The 16,367-nt window shown below is 44.1% G+C and overlaps 1 protein-coding gene across 3 annotated transcripts in view; it reads right to left on the reverse strand.

The window, feature by feature from the left end:
• The window catches only part of SNF8 (SNF8 subunit of ESCRT-II), a 33,152-nt gene that overhangs the window by 15,530 nt on the left and 1,255 nt on the right, over positions 1-16,367 (reverse strand). For all 3 annotated transcript variants that reach the window (XR_012851574.1, XR_012851573.1, XM_075845547.1), the window contains exons 2-6: positions 15,510-15,560; positions 11,902-12,040; positions 11,611-11,715; positions 10,663-10,735; positions 1,794-1,935 (exon numbers count right to left, since the gene is read on the reverse strand). Coding sequence is in view for 1 of the 3 variants with exons in the window: in XM_075845547.1 (XP_075701662.1) it covers positions 1,794-1,935; positions 10,663-10,735; positions 11,611-11,715; positions 11,902-12,040; positions 15,510-15,560 (510 nt within the window). In the remaining 2 variants the exon portion in view is untranslated. The remainder of the gene's footprint in view (positions 1-1,793; positions 1,936-10,662; positions 10,736-11,610; positions 11,716-11,901; positions 12,041-15,509; positions 15,561-16,367) is intronic.

The raw sequence follows: 16,367 nt of genomic DNA on the forward strand, positions 1-16,367 counted from the left end.
CTTGCAGATTTCGTTGTTTTTTTTCTTAAGGAAATGGCGCAAAACGAAGGGCACAGTGACGGAAGCACAACGGAGCCAATTAACGTCAATGGGTTCCGTCATAAACGGATCTGGAGGCTTCCGTTTTTCTACTCCTACGATTGACCAGAACAATGGAAAAACCCTAAGGCTACATTCACACGAGTGTTAGATTTGCGGGCGTAAAAAACGCAGCATTTTTCCTACATTTCTAGCCCGTGTGCATTCCATATCGGCATCGGTGTGCTTTGGGCGTGGCATGCGTTTATTACGTCTGTTAAAAGCACTTTTTTTTTTTACATTTATTTCTACGTGTTTCATGCATCAAATACATAGAAAAGAAGACAGCACCCGGATGTCGTCCGTGTGCTGTCCGTGGTTTTCACGCACGCATAGTCTTCAATGGGCGACTAGGTGCTCAAAAACACACCAATATGGGACATGCAGTGACTTCAGGGAAGATGGCTGCCCCACATAATCATGTACAGAAAATAGAACGAAAACAGATTAGAAGAAAGTAGAACCAGTCTACACGTTCATGCTGCCCTATCTGCTGGTTAAAGGAACAGTGTCATCACAAATAATTTTTTTATATGTTAAAGATGTTAGTGCTTTAATAAAAACGTTTATTTTCATTTGTGTTTTACTGTTTCTTATTTTTACACTTTTTCTTCCCTATGGGGGCTGCCATTTTTTGTTCCATTTCTGTGTGTGTCGATTAACGACACACACAGACATGGAACACGGCAGCCACAGTCCCATAGGGACTGCGAACGGCTCCCGTCCCATTGACTGCCGTGTACGGCGTCTGTGTGGGAACTGCGCATGCGCCGCTCCCACACAGTCCTATTCGAAATTGGCGCCGTCCGGCGCCATTTTCCTGTGGACCGGAAGTCGCGGCCGGACAGTAATATTACTACTTCCGGTCGCGGCTTCCGGACTTGTGCACATGGAACAGCGGCAGCAAAGGGAGCGGACGGGCCGGAGGGAGCCGCGGCGGCAGGAGCAGGTAAGAGATTTCAATGTATGTTAGTGTTTGTGTGTGTTTACTTCTGTATGTAAACCTACTACACTGTGGGTTACCTCAAAAAATGGCAACACACAGTGTAGGAGGTTAAACCTTTCAAACCCCTCGTTTATCCCGGCACTAGCCAGGATAAAGGAGGGGGGGATGCTGAGAGCTCACTAGAGCGAGGGCTTTTAACCCAATGTTGCAATGCTGCAATTTTGGGAACAGCTCCATCTAGTGACCAAAAATGGGTAGTATTATAAATTAGAAATAATTTATAATATTACATGGACTCGTGCAAAAAAATAAAAAAAATTTGAACAATGTTTAATCACCCACACACTAAATGTTTAATTTTTTAAAAAAAAACATGTTTTTCTGGCAACACATTCCCTTTAAGACTGGTCCCCTGATAACACTAAACTGTATTTGGCTCTAAAGCGCTGCACCTTTCAGCTGGATTGACAGGTCTCCTATACACAAATAGGAAGAGACCCGTCAATCAATCTATCTGAGCTGGAAGCCGGAAGGGACCCACCCAGCAGACCCCTCTCTCCAAGCCCGGCACTTATTAAAACTATTTCTCTAAAACGCAGCGGCGCTTCAGCGTAAAACAGTTTAGTATAATCAGGACACTTGTCAGCATGTGGGGGCGGCATGACATAGTAACAAGTTCCCTTTAAACATAATACATGTGTCAAATCTATTAAACCACAAAAGACTGTTTCCCGTCATGTCCAATAAATGATGAGATAACCGCACTGACCTCCGCCAGCTGTAAGACCACCGTGTGATCCATGTTTAGTTCAGCAGGAACCGACTGCACCAGGTAAGAGCCGCCCACTGGGATCATTCCAAAACCGCTGCCGAGGACTTTTAATTTTTTTATTGCTCTGATGATATCGTCCCTGAAACAAGAAATGTGCTCAGTGAAACCTACTAAAGAAGAACCAGGGCTGCAGCGTCATCCAGGGAGGCCGGACAGGACGGCAAAGTTGTGACGCGTCACCATGACAATGGCCGGGGTAAGTAGGAACGTTTCTGTATTTTTTATCCCTGCCACTGCTTTCTGCAGCGGAAATTCTACCAGAAAAACCGCACCACAATGTGATGCGGTTTTTCAGACAGGATGTGCTGCGGGTTCCAGGTCGGATACGCTGCGTAGTTTTACGCAGCGTATCCGACCCGTGGGAACCCGGCCTAAACAATGAAGAGGCCGTGGCGACAAACGCTGCAGCCCCTTCAGTCAGCTGATCAGCAGGGGTGCCGGGAGTTAAAAACCCCACCGATCTGGATAGGACTAAGGGTAGGTCATCAATATCAAATGTTTGGAGAAACCCTTTTACGGTTTAGAAATTGCAGCCATTTTTTACATAGCCCCTCCATTTTCACAGGCTTAAAAGTAATTGTCAATTTCATGGCCAGATGAGGCCGGTTCCCTTCTTATTTCATGCCAAATTGAGGAGAAATAAAGTCTGGCGTTGACTCCAAGTGTTGACTCTGCATTTGGTAGCGGTTCATGGAAACTCTCAATATGAGGCCTTGCAAGGTATTGTACCAGTATCCTGTTCACTTGGACGAGACAGTGGTACAATACCTTGCATGATGTAACGGCGAGTGCAACAACGAACGAGGAGGAGAAAAACCATGTACACAATGAAGAGGGAGCCTTCAAACAGCTCCCGGGAGCCGGACCCCCACTCATCTAATATTGATGGTCTATCCTAAGGACGGCCACCAGTTTTAGAATGCCAGATAACCGCTTAAAGGCAAAGAAATGTAAAATGCTTCAATGAGCAAAACTGAAGAAAGAAAAACCCACAAACAAGCAGCAAGTGAAGGCGGCTGCAGTAAAAGCATCTCAGAGCCTTGTTTGCACAGTGCAGATTGGCTGCAGATTTTGCCTGCATTTTTTTAAGCCAAAACCAGAATTGTATCCAGGACAACAGACCTATATTTATATATTTCTTCAGTTTAGGTTCCGTTCCTGATTTTGGCTTAAAAAATACTGGCAAATTCTGCAACAAATCTGCACTTTGTGAACAAGGACCAAGGGAGGAAACCGCATACGGTGATGACCATGGGTTCCAGACCACAGGCAGTCATGGATGCACATGCTCTGCAGTCACAGTATTAACAATAGTACTTATATTTAGGATCATGTTAGTTTGTCCAATTGTTTTTGAGCATGTGAAAATGGAGGGACTATGTAAAAAACGGATGTAATTCCTAAACGGTTAATGCAATATTTCTGGTTAACCCTGTGAAGTAAAGCTGGAAGTCTACACTTAAATCACATTTTGATTGCTTTGTTTTAAAATCCATTGTGATGGTGAACAGAAGCTAAATAGTCAAACTTATGCCACGGTCCAAATACTTATGGACCCGACTGTACATATCACCATCTGACGATTTGCATTCGAGGATAACGGACACAGACATGTCCAATAACAGAGATCATGGTTTGGCTGCAACAGCCTTAACCCATTCAGTGCCGCAGTAATGGACATATATTGTGATTATAAGCACTTTGGTAACATATTAAACATTTTGTACCGTTTCTGCGCTGCAGCTTCTATGTATCCACTTTACATAGACATAGCGCTGCTGTAACGGGTCGAATGACATCAGTTCCCGTGTGCCTCTGACACCACATCTAACCCTTATCAAATCTAAAACGGATTCGGATTTGGCCATGTATATGAAGTGGATACATAGAAGCTGCAGTGCTGAAAAGGTAAAAAATTTGTAATAAATGTTTATTACAGAAGTGCTTATAATCACAATATATGTACATTGCAATGCAAAAACAATTGTCACAAGGTTTATATAGCCTTTAAAAGAAAACATTCTGCCTATGTTTATGCCGGGGGTCCGGAGCTCGGTAACAGAAAAATTCAGCACGGACTGCTTTAAAAACCATGTATCATGAAATAATCAGGACAGAACCTAAAAACAACATGATGGAAAAAGGCAGAGATTCACTTTGCGGTGAGTTCAGATGTGGTAGAATTGTCGAAGATTTGGTCACCAAAAATGAATAAGAATTTACAATACATGTTGATGCGGTTTTTAACCCCTTAATGACCAAGCTATTTTTTACGTTTTTCCATCGTCGCATTCCAAGAGCTAGAACGTTTTTATTTGTGCGTCGACATAGCTGTATAAGGTCTTGTTTTTTGCGGGACAAGTTGTATATTTAAATAGCACCATTTTGGGGGGACATATTATTTATTGATTAACTTTTATTAACTTTTCTTGGGGGGGGGAATAGAAAAAAATCTGAAATGTCGCCACTCTTTTTTGCATCCTAAATCTACGCCGTTTACCGTGTAGTATAAATAACACAATAACTTTATTCAGCGGGTTGCTACGATTGCAACGATACCAAATTTGTATAGTTTTTGTATGTTTTTCTACTTTTACACAGTAAAAACGCTTTTTGTTCAAAATTAATTTGTTTTTGTGTCTCCATATTTGAAGCGCCGTAACGTTTTTATTTTTTTGCCGATGCGGTTGTATGAGGGCTTTTTTTTTTGCGGGAAGACTTGTAGTTTTTATTGGTACCATTTTGGAGTAGATGCGACTTTTTGATCACATTTTTTTAAAGTCAGGATTCACAGAAAACAGCATTTTTTCCATCGTTTTTTTATTTAATTTTTTACGACGTTCACCGTGCGGGTTAAGTAATGTAATAGCTTTATAGTCTGGGTCGTTACGGACGCGGCGATACCAAATATGTGTAACTTTTTAACTGTATTTTGTTTTTTTAATAATAAAGCAGTTTGTAAGGGGAAAAAGTGGGTTTTTCATTTTTTTTCTACATTTTTTTTTTATTAACTTTATTAAACTTTTTTATTCACTTTTTTACTAGTCCCATTAGGGGACTTCACTATGCGATCTTCCAATCGCTATTAGAATACACTGCAATACTTCTGTATTGCAGTGTATTATGCCCGTCCGTTTAAAACTGACAGGAATCTGCTAGGTCATGCCTGCGGCATGATCTAGCAGGCATTCATTACTGGCAGACCTGAGGGCCTTTATTAGGCCCCCGGCTGCCATGGGAGACACAGACACTCGGCGATCTTATCGCCGGGTGTCGGTGGGATGAGAGGGAGCTCCCTCCCTCTCTCCAAAACCACTCAGATGCGGTGCACGCTATTGAGCACTGCATCTGAGGGGTTAAACGGGCGAGATCGATACTAATATCAATCTCACCCGGCAGAGCAGGGACGCCCCCAGCCCTCAGCTGCCTCTGGCAGCTGAGAGCAGGGAGATTTGACAGCTCCCTGCTCTGTTTACTTATTCCGATGCCGCGACGTAAAAAGTCTATGGCATCGGAATAAGGCCCGTTAGTGACCGACGTAAAAACACTATGGGCCGGTCACTAACGGGTTAAACCCCATGCACACGTAGCAAAAAGTCTGCCCAGAGACCACCGCATGCTGTGTATTTTTATATTGGCAGCGTGCTGTGGATCTTTATATTGGCAGCGTGCTGTGGATCTTTATATTGGCCGCGTGCTGTGGATCTTTATATTGGCAGCGTGCTGTGGATCTTTATATTGGCAGCGTGCTGTGGATCTTTATATTGGCAGCGTGCTGTGGATCTTTATATTGGCAGCGTGCTGTGGATCTTTATATTGGCAGCGTGCTGTGGATCTTTATATTGGCAGCGTGCTGTGGATCTTTATATTGGCAGCGTGCTGTGGATCTTTATATTGGCAGCGTGCTGTGGATCTTTATATTGGCAGCGTGCTGTGGATATTTATATTGGCAGCGTGCTGTGGATCTTTATATGGGCAGCGTGCTGTGGATCTTTATATTGGCAGCGTGCTGTGGATCTTTATATTGGCAGCGTGCTGTGGATCTTTATATTGGCCGCGTGCTGTGGATCTTTATATTGGCAGCGTGCTGTGGATCTTTATATTGGCAGCGTGCTGTGGATCTTTATATTGGCAGCGTGCTGTGGATCTTTATATTGGCCGCGTGCTGTGGATCTTTATATTGGCAGCGTGCTGTGGATCTTTATATTGGCAGCGTGCTGTGGATCTTTATATTGGCCGCGTGCTGTGGATCTTTATATTGGCAGCGTGCTGTGGATCTTTATATTGGCAGCGTGCTGTGGATCTTTATATTGGCAGCGTGCTGTGGATCTTTATATTGGCAGCGTGCTGTGGATATTTATATTGGCAGCGTGCTGTGGATCTTTATATTGGCCGCGTGCTGTGGATTTTTATATTGGCAGCGTGCTGTGGATCTTTATATTGGCAGCGTGCTGTGGATCTTTATATTGGCAGCGTGCTGTGGATCTTTATATTGGCAGCGTGCTGTGGATCTTTATATTGGCAGCGTGCTGTGGATCTTTATATTGGCAGAGTGCTGTGGATCTTTATATTGGCAGCGTGCTGTGGATCTTTATATTGGCAGAGTGCTGTGGATCTTTATATTGGCAGAGTGCTGTGGATCTTTATATTGGCAGCGTGCTGTGGATCTTTATATTGGCAGCGTGCTGTGGATCTTTATATTGGCAGCGTGCTGTGGATCTTTATATTGGCCGCGTGCTGTGGATCTTTATATTGGCCGCGTGCTGTGGATCTTTATATTGGCAGCGTGCTGTGGATCTTTATATTGGAAGCGTGCTGTGGATCTTTATATTGGCAGCGTGCTGTGGATCTTTATATTGGCAGCGTGCTGTGGATCTTTATATTGGCAGCGTGCTGTGGATCTTTATATTGGCCGCGTGCTGTGGATCTTTATATTGGCAGCGTGCTGTGGATCTTTATATTGGCAGCGTGCTGTGGATCTTTATATTGGCAGCGTGCTGTGGATCTTTATATTGGCAGCGTGCTGTGGATCTTTATATTGGCAGCGTGCTGTGGATCTTTATATTGGCAGCGTGCTGTGGATCTTTATATTGGCAGCGTGCTGTGGATATTTATATTGGCAGCGTGCTGTGGATCTTTATATGGGCAGCGTGCTGTGGATTTTTATATTGGCAGCGTGCTGTGGATCTTTATATTGGCCGCATGCTGTGGATCTTTATATTGGCAGCGTGCTGTGGATCTTTATATTGGCAGCGTGCTGTGGATCTTTATATTGGCAGCGTGCTGTGGATCTTTATATTGGCAGCGTGCTGTGGATCTTTATATTGGCAGCGTGCTGTGGATCTTTATATTGGCAGCGTGCTGTGGATCTTTATATGGGCAGCGTGCTGTGGATTTTTATATTGGCAGCGTGCTGTGGATCTTTATATTGGCAGCGTGCTGTGGATATTTATATTGGCCGCGTGCTGTGGATCTTTATATTGGCAGCGTGCTGTGGATCTTTATATTGGCAGCGTGCTGTGGATCTTTATATTGGCAGCGTGCTGTGGATCTTTATATTGGCAGCGTGCTGTGGATCTTTATATTGGCAGCGTGCTGTGGATCTTTATATTGGCAGCGTGCTGTGGATCTTTATATTGGCAGCGTGCTGTGGATCTTTATATTGGCAGCGTGCTGTGGATCTTTATATTGGCAGCGTGCTGTGGATCTTTATATTGGCAGCGTGCTGTGGATCTTTATATTGGCAGCGTGCTGTGGATATTTATATTGGCAGCGTGCTGTGGATCTTTATATGGGCAGCGTGCTGTGGATCTTTATATTGGCAGCGTGCTGTGGATCTTTATATTGGCAGCGTGCTGTGGATCTTTATATTGGCCGCGTGCTGTGGATCTTTATATTGGCAGCGTGCTGTGGATCTTTATATTGGCAGCGTGCTGTGGATCTTTATATTGGCAGCGTGCTGTGGATCTTTATATTGGCCGCGTGCTGTGGATCTTTATATTGGCAGCGTGCTGTGGATCTTTATATTGGCAGCGTGCTGTGGATCTTTATATTGGCCGCGTGCTGTGGATCTTTATATTGGCAGCGTGCTGTGGATCTTTATATTGGCAGCGTGCTGTGGATCTTTATATTGGCAGCGTGCTGTGGATCTTTATATTGGCAGCGTGCTGTGGATATTTATATTGGCAGCGTGCTGTGGATCTTTATATTGGCCGCGTGCTGTGGATTTTTATATTGGCAGCGTGCTGTGGATCTTTATATTGGCAGCGTGCTGTGGATCTTTATATTGGCAGCGTGCTGTGGATCTTTATATTGGCAGCGTGCTGTGGATCTTTATATTGGCAGCGTGCTGTGGATCTTTATATTGGCAGAGTGCTGTGGATCTTTATATTGGCAGCGTGCTGTGGATCTTTATATTGGCAGAGTGCTGTGGATCTTTATATTGGCAGAGTGCTGTGGATCTTTATATTGGCAGCGTGCTGTGGATCTTTATATTGGCAGCGTGCTGTGGATCTTTATATTGGCAGCGTGCTGTGGATCTTTATATTGGCCGCGTGCTGTGGATCTTTATATTGGCCGCGTGCTGTGGATCTTTATATTGGCAGCGTGCTGTGGATCTTTATATTGGAAGCGTGCTGTGGATCTTTATATTGGCAGCGTGCTGTGGATCTTTATATTGGCAGCGTGCTGTGGATCTTTATATTGGCAGCGTGCTGTGGATCTTTATATTGGCCGCGTGCTGTGGATCTTTATATTGGCAGCGTGCTGTGGATCTTTATATTGGCAGCGTGCTGTGGATCTTTATATTGGCAGCGTGCTGTGGATCTTTATATTGGCAGCGTGCTGTGGATCTTTATATTGGCAGCGTGCTGTGGATCTTTATATTGGCAGCGTGCTGTGGATCTTTATATTGGCAGCGTGCTGTGGATATTTATATTGGCAGCGTGCTGTGGATCTTTATATGGGCAGCGTGCTGTGGATTTTTATATTGGCAGCGTGCTGTGGATCTTTATATTGGCCGCATGCTGTGGATCTTTATATTGGCAGCGTGCTGTGGATCTTTATATTGGCAGCGTGCTGTGGATCTTTATATTGGCAGCGTGCTGTGGATCTTTATATTGGCAGCGTGCTGTGGATCTTTATATTGGCAGCGTGCTGTGGATCTTTATATTGGCAGCGTGCTGTGGATCTTTATATGGGCAGCGTGCTGTGGATTTTTATATTGGCAGCGTGCTGTGGATCTTTATATTGGCAGCGTGCTGTGGATATTTATATTGGCCGCGTGCTGTGGATCTTTATATTGGCAGCGTGCTGTGGATCTTTATATTGGCAGCGTGCTGTGGATCTTTATATTGGCAGCGTGCTGTGGATCTTTATATTGGCAGCGTGCTGTGGATCTTTATATTGGCAGCGTGCTGTGGATCTTTATATTGGCAGCGTGCTGTGGATCTTTATATTGGCCGCGTGCTGTGGATCTTTATATTGGCAGCGTGCTGTGGATCTTTATATTGGCAGCGTGCTGTGGATCTTTATATTGGCAGCGTGCTGTGGATCTTTATATTGGCAGCGTGCTGTGGATATTTATATTGGCAGCGTGCTGTGGATCTTTATATTGGCAGCGTGCTGTGGATCTTTATATTGGCAGCGTGCTGTGGATCTTTATATTGGCAGCGTGCTGTGGATCTTTATATTGGCAGCGTGCCGTGGATCTTTATATTGGCAGCGTGCTCATTCTGCTGCAGAAAGGTCATTGATTTTCCCAGCAAATTTAGAAACCGCTGCAAATCCCATATGTAACACGTGCGGATTTTGCCATACAGTCGCAGAAAAACTCAAGTTCTTGTGACAGTTCTCTTGATGGTGAGCGGATTGTTGAGGTCCGAATGCTGGAGCACTCAGCGACCACATCTATTGACCAGGGGAAGTTGACGTGACATTGGAGGGAGGGCAAATGTAGCATTACACAGCGCCCATTGAAATCAAGTCTTTCAGAGTGAGAGACGTTCTCTGCAGGAGCTCTGGCTAATAGAGGGTCCTGAACAAAAAGTCTCAGGGGTAAAATGTGAGCGTGTGTATATTCAGCTTGATAGGATTTAAAACGACTGAATTGTGCCCATGTGCAAATACGGCACCGGTCGCCTGCAATAGGCCCATTCTGTACCTCTAATTTTACACATAGGCACATGGAGGACTCTTCTAAGATTGCAAAAATACATTGTGACATATATAGTTGTGTGCCATATTACGGAGGTATTCTGGACTAGAAGCATTGCTTCTAGTCCAGAATACAGTGCCTACGGTTTGGTCATATGGTCTAATAGACACTACATGTGCCGTAGTACAGGTTCCGTGCATGTGGCACTGCCCAGGACCATGAGGCCGAAATCACTCAGATCCAGCAAGTGAGCCAAATAGAATGTGCAACATGATACGCAAACGCATGTTCCTGGAAAATTAAGAGCAATGTTTGCTTGAGACGAAAGACCCTAATAGAGAGACTCTCGGTGACTTGGTCAGGCCGCCTAATATACGGTCGGCACGTAATACTACTAAATGACGGCTTCAATGTCAAAAGGACTGGTCTTAGTGAGAACCCTTTTAACTAGATATATTAATAAATCAAAAACGTTTATACTTTGTCAGGTCGTCTTTGCGAAATATTACATTTTAGGTAAGGATCAGAAACCTTTCAGTGTGACAAATACGCATCTGGGGATATTTGTTGGGGGACAAATACTTGTCTTGTACAACCATGAAATGAATATGTCCATTCCCAACGTCCTTGCTTCATGTGGGGGTTACTCACTGACTGACGTCCTGAGCCAGCTTCCCTCTTCCCTTCAAAACCTGCTGGTGGAGTTCAGCCAAGGTTATCAGACCTGGAAGAAATAATGACAAGTTAGAAGTGAGAGAGGGAACGTGCGAGATAGAACAGGCAGCACACGACATGCACAGCTCTGCCGTGCTCAGGGATAGCAGACACCATATATATATATATACATATACCACCACAGGATTCTCGTGTTTCAGATATTCTGACATATCATTAAGGAACGTTACAATTTTACATTTGTGGGGGTTTCTGAGCTGTGACCCCCCTCTATATCCATGAGAAGAGGTTCCCAGCACATGGCAATGTCCCAGACCTCTTCAGCCCCGATTAAAGATTTCTGTGACAGATAAGCCCAGTAGGATCTGCTGCCATCATACACAGAAGCTTATAGCAGTTTTTCATATAGAAGTTGTTTCAAGACTAGATATGACAACAGTTGGGATTCCTTTTTTTTTTTTCAATGTTGAACACATAATTTGATCTGCAGGCATCATGTTATAGAGCCGGAGGAGATGAGCAAGTTGATGTATAAGTTTGCAGGGAAAAGATTCAGAATAACTTTTAATTTATTGATTTACATCCCTCCGTATTCTGGCTTTAGGTGTCCGGTGGGCAGTCCTATTCAGTGACAGACTGCTAACTCTGTAAGCACACTAATACAGAGAAGGCTGTCAATCACTGAGTAGGACCGCCTACTGGACTCCTAAACCCAGAATAAGCAGGGATGTAAATCAATAAATGACTAGTTATTCTGAATCTTTTCCCACAAACCTATAACCTGGAGCACTTGTCCAATCATCCAGCAGGAGATTGACAACGGACTCTAGTCCACACGGTCATACAGAGAAGTCATTCGTCCGGCTGCTCACCCTTGTACGGAGCGCAGGATTCACCCGTGTACGGTCCATACTCCGCACTCACCTCCATTCTGATGCTTTAGAGCCAGACACACTTCTACTATCTGTACACCCAGCTCGTAGTAGAAATCTCCGACACCCAGCATTTCCGACCAGAAGCCTTTACCAGCTGGAAAAAAAACACATCATTCACTTGGAGCTGTAAGAAATAGATAATGTAAAGGTCTAACATGATACATCTCCAATATACATGCAACCCGTGATGGCTGTGTAACTGGAGCAAGGAGCCAATAACAATGAATACACATCACTGACAGACTATTCCCCTCACACCCCTGCAGGCAGCAGAACTTACAGGCCAGAGGGTCCACTCCAATTGTCGCGCACATATCTTGAAACTGGACCCGGAATTGGGGATTCTTCCGAATTTCCTGCTTGTGTTTACTGGCAAAGTCTTCTAGATTTGTTTTAAACATTTCTAGCTGCTTAGACATCTACAATAATGAAAAGAGAGAACAAGCAACGAGTGATTTACAGCAAAAAAAAATAATCGTTAACAGGATCTGTCAACAGCATTTTATTATGTGTTTAAAGAGGCTCTGTCACTACATTATAAATGCCATATCTTCTACATAATGTTTTTTATTTAGAAAAACGATCATTTTTGACGGAGTTATGACCTTTGAGATTTATGCGAATGAGTTTCTTAATACCCAGCTGGGCGTGTTTTACTTTTTACCAACTGGGTGTTGCACAGAGGAGTGTATGACGCTGACCAATCAGTGACCAATCAGCGTCATACACTTCTCTCCATTCATTTACACTGCAGCATCGTGTTCTTACTAGATCACTATGTGCAGCCACATACACACACATTAATGTTAATCAAGTGTCCTGACAATGAATATACATTACCTCCAGCTGGGATGTGATGTGTATTCAGAATCCTGACACTTCACAATCTTGACACTGAACGATTCAGTTTATTAAAGAAGTCAAAAGAAAACGTGTCTTGATTTCAAAAAGTTAGGGCCTGTTCACATCAGCGTTGTCCTTCCCCTGAGGGTTTCCATCGGAGGTTTTAGTCGGGTAACCCCTCAACGGAAAGGCAAACGGAAACCATAGCTTCCGTTTGCATCACTATTGATCTCAATGATGACGGAAACTTAGCTAACGGTTTCCACAGTCGACTGCGCAATTGATTCCGTCAAAACAACGGAAACCGCTCACAACGGTGATAAACGGAAACCATTAGCAAAGTTTCCGTCACCATTGCAGTTACTGAAATGTTTTAAAACCTCGGATAACCCCATTACCAGAAAGGATCCAGTCATAAAGAGACGGGGGAGCGGATGCCATCCAGAAATTTGACCGTTTTTCTAGCATGATAGAGGGTCTCACAGATGGAAGAGGGGAATTTCTTTGAACAGAACCTGATGTGGTCAAATAAAATAAAAGAGCCAGAGGACTCTTCACCCTTCAGGAGGATGTCCGGAAAGCCAAGTTTAAACTTATTAAGTCTACGGTAGTAATATACACACACTATGTAAAATATATACCTGGGACATCTTCTCTAGCATTTCATTGTTTAAACGAAGCTTAAAGGTGTTTCAGAGGATTAGAAACACATTGCGCTTTCTTCCAAAAGCAGCAGGACATATGTCCACAGGTTGTGTGCAGTATTGTAGCTCACCCACATTCACTTCAGGAGCTGAGCCGCAATACCGGACAGCACCCATGGACAGGTGTGCCGCTATTTCTGGAATCAACCAGCCATGATTTTCAATTCTTTGTGAAACTGCTCCTATTCTCACCCCTGTTGTGGGGGGGGGGGGGGGGGAGTGTCACCCTTAATGTAACAATCAGAGAGCACATATCCTCTCATTAGCAATGGGGGTAATAACATGAAGAAAAGTTCCTGACACCCCCCCCCCCCCCTTTGGCTCATTGGAGGCTGTACAGGGGGAGAGAGGACAGGATCAGGCTGTGATGTTTCTTCCTGCTCTCACTTGCAGCTTCCTCCCTCCTTTACAGAGACACGAGGTAAAACTTTTCTTGCTATTCCTCAAGTTCAAACAAACGCTGCACCTCAAATATTGTACCAATCAGGGTATTATCTGAGAGCTCAGATTCTGGGCATTAATGATACCACTATCTGAGCTGTAGTCCTTATATTCTAGTCACAGTAATCTTCTAAAGTCATGATGTATTACGAACATCCTTGGCAGAGAAAGGGTTAAAGGGGTGAGTGTCTCACTACAGACATTGGTGGCCTCTCTCTAAGATCAGCCATCAATGACCTATCAGTGACTTTGACGCCTGCGAATCACAAACACAGTGGCAGTGGTCCAAGGAAAGCGCTGTGCCCCTTCTGCTCCTGTCCGCTCAGCTGGTGTTTTCTTGGAGGCTGCATAGTCACCGTGTGACCCTTGCAATTGGCAAGGGTGGCAGTGGCCAGACCTCTACCAATCAGACATTGATGGAACATTCTTTCAAAACTGGACTGTGTGCCTGAATCCTAAGGTGCAGTCACAGCGTACAGTCTTTCTCTTGTAAGTTCAGCCATTTGTGCACCAGACTTCTCCTGCCTTCAATGTTTGGCACAAGAAGAAGCGGCTTCCTGTTAGCCATATTACCTCTCACTGGACTAATAACTAGTCTCCAGGACAACAGTCTGAATCTGTATGCAAAGCTTCTCCTCTAAACTTGAGACAACCCCCATCCCTCTCACTATGAAGAGACATGCTTAAAGACCACCAGTGGTAACACAACTTTCCATGTCTGCACCCCCCACCTGACTGTATACCACACCCTACACTTTTTATGTATACTCTACTTACTATTTGAACTGCTGCCTTGCTGGTGCTTAGAAAAAGTCTCCATCTTGATTCTTAGATTTCCCCAGCTTTCTCTTCTTCTCAGCTTTGCTATAAATCCCATGATGCTTCAGCACAGCATCACATGACACAGTTCCCTTGGTTGAACTTGATGGACGTGTCTTTTTTCAACCGTATTAACTATGCAATGACCAGCTAAAAACCATACCCCTTCTGCATGCTGGGGGGACACTGTGATTATCATTTTCTCCTAAATAAGCTGGGAAACCATAAGTATACAGACAGGGAAGCTGCACTATATTCTTCTACATTATACCTGTGTGACAGGAACCTGTCTAAGTGTCAGTGGTAGCTGATGATAGACGTTTGTCCTCCTGTGTAATACTAGTGGTACAGGAACTGCTGAAGCCTGTGATGGGTGACACATAGATATCCATAGACTCAAGTAGAGAAAGCGTGTCACCGAGCCGGATTCACACTGCTGATAAGCAACCAACCCAGTCTGATATATAGAGATAGAAGCAGCAAGAAAAATAACAGGTGAGAGACTGATACATGGAATACCATAATGGGGCACGTGGGAAAGTTTAAGTGTGGCCTTGTGCATTAAAATGTGAAAATGCGGTAAGACACTGGATTAAAAAGAAACAAAACGATAGAACGGTTATTGTAGACCCTATGACAAACACCCAGAATGTTTTTTGTCCTAGTAATGCACAATACAGGGTTGGGGACTAGCGCTTATCTCCCTCACTGAGCGAACAGTGCCCAGAAGTGCTTATGTGTGAATCAATATGCCTCAAGGCTTTCATTACTCTGGTGACACGAAGAGTATGGAGACCGGCTGAGTCACCCAATCCCCGCAGTATCTGTTGTTAAGCAACAAGAAAGAATGACTGAGCTTTTTCTTATAGTTATCAGCCATACTGTGGTTGTGAACTGAGATGTAGAGTTATTTCTCTCTTTTTACTTTTCTATGGTCCCCCCCCCCCCCCTCCATGTTCCAGGACAACCTGACAAGTCCTGGGAAACCACTTTTGTGGTCTGCTGGTTAAGCTCCAACATCAGTGCAGAGCCCCAGACTTCTCTCCTGCAGTCCTGATAGAAAATCTGAGACTATAGTCACCTGTACAAGCTGGTCCTCAGCCAAGACATTCCCTCGCTCCTTGTACTTGGCCTGAGAAGAAGAGAGAGAATATTAGAAACGTTATGGTTAGAACTACATAAGAGTATCGATCACCAAAATGCTGTTTTACTATGTTTTTGGACTGATCACATTAGGAAGATATACAGTGCGTACATTGTGTATTATGTGAGGGGTTTCTACATCTGACTAAAGCTGGCATTATAGTTTACATCTATATGTTGGCCTACAGCTATCACTCCCCTGTAAACATGTATGCTAGGATCAGCAGAGCGTGCATGTTTACCCGCCATGGGCAGAAGGAGATAAGTGGCTGCCCACAATCTGATGCCCCAGGAAACAAATAATTGAGTATGCTGTAATCCAACCTACCCGATAGTAGACTGCCCACCTGCTGTACGGTGATCCTTCTGGATTTCATCTATGTATCTCAAAATTATCATTGCGCTTGAGCACTTTAAAGGAAACATGACACCAGGAAACCTAATAAAAGCAAGCCAGGAGCAACCCACTGGCCTTGGAGCTTTTGACCGTTGCTTGAGATGAAGCATTGCAACAAAATGCATCCTCCATGCAATGTGAGTTTTCCACACCACATAGCTGTATCGATGGCAGTTTAGTATATATAATAGTATATAACGGATCGGCTCAGCCAAGCAGCTCAGCTTGCATAGAGAGCATGCATTTTCCAGTGATCCCAGATGGGAATTTGAGGGTCCTTTGTGCATGTACACGCTGACTTCATATTTTTTGGGGGTCTGTCTAGTGACAGATTACCTCAAACCGACACTCCGGTCTCAGGACAAAATTATAAACGTGATGGGGTATATGGAGTAATTT

This window comes from Rhinoderma darwinii, chromosome 13 (genome assembly GCF_050947455.1).
Source record: "Rhinoderma darwinii isolate aRhiDar2 chromosome 13, aRhiDar2.hap1, whole genome shotgun sequence".
Lineage (NCBI taxonomy): Eukaryota > Metazoa > Chordata > Amphibia > Anura > Rhinodermatidae > Rhinoderma > Rhinoderma darwinii.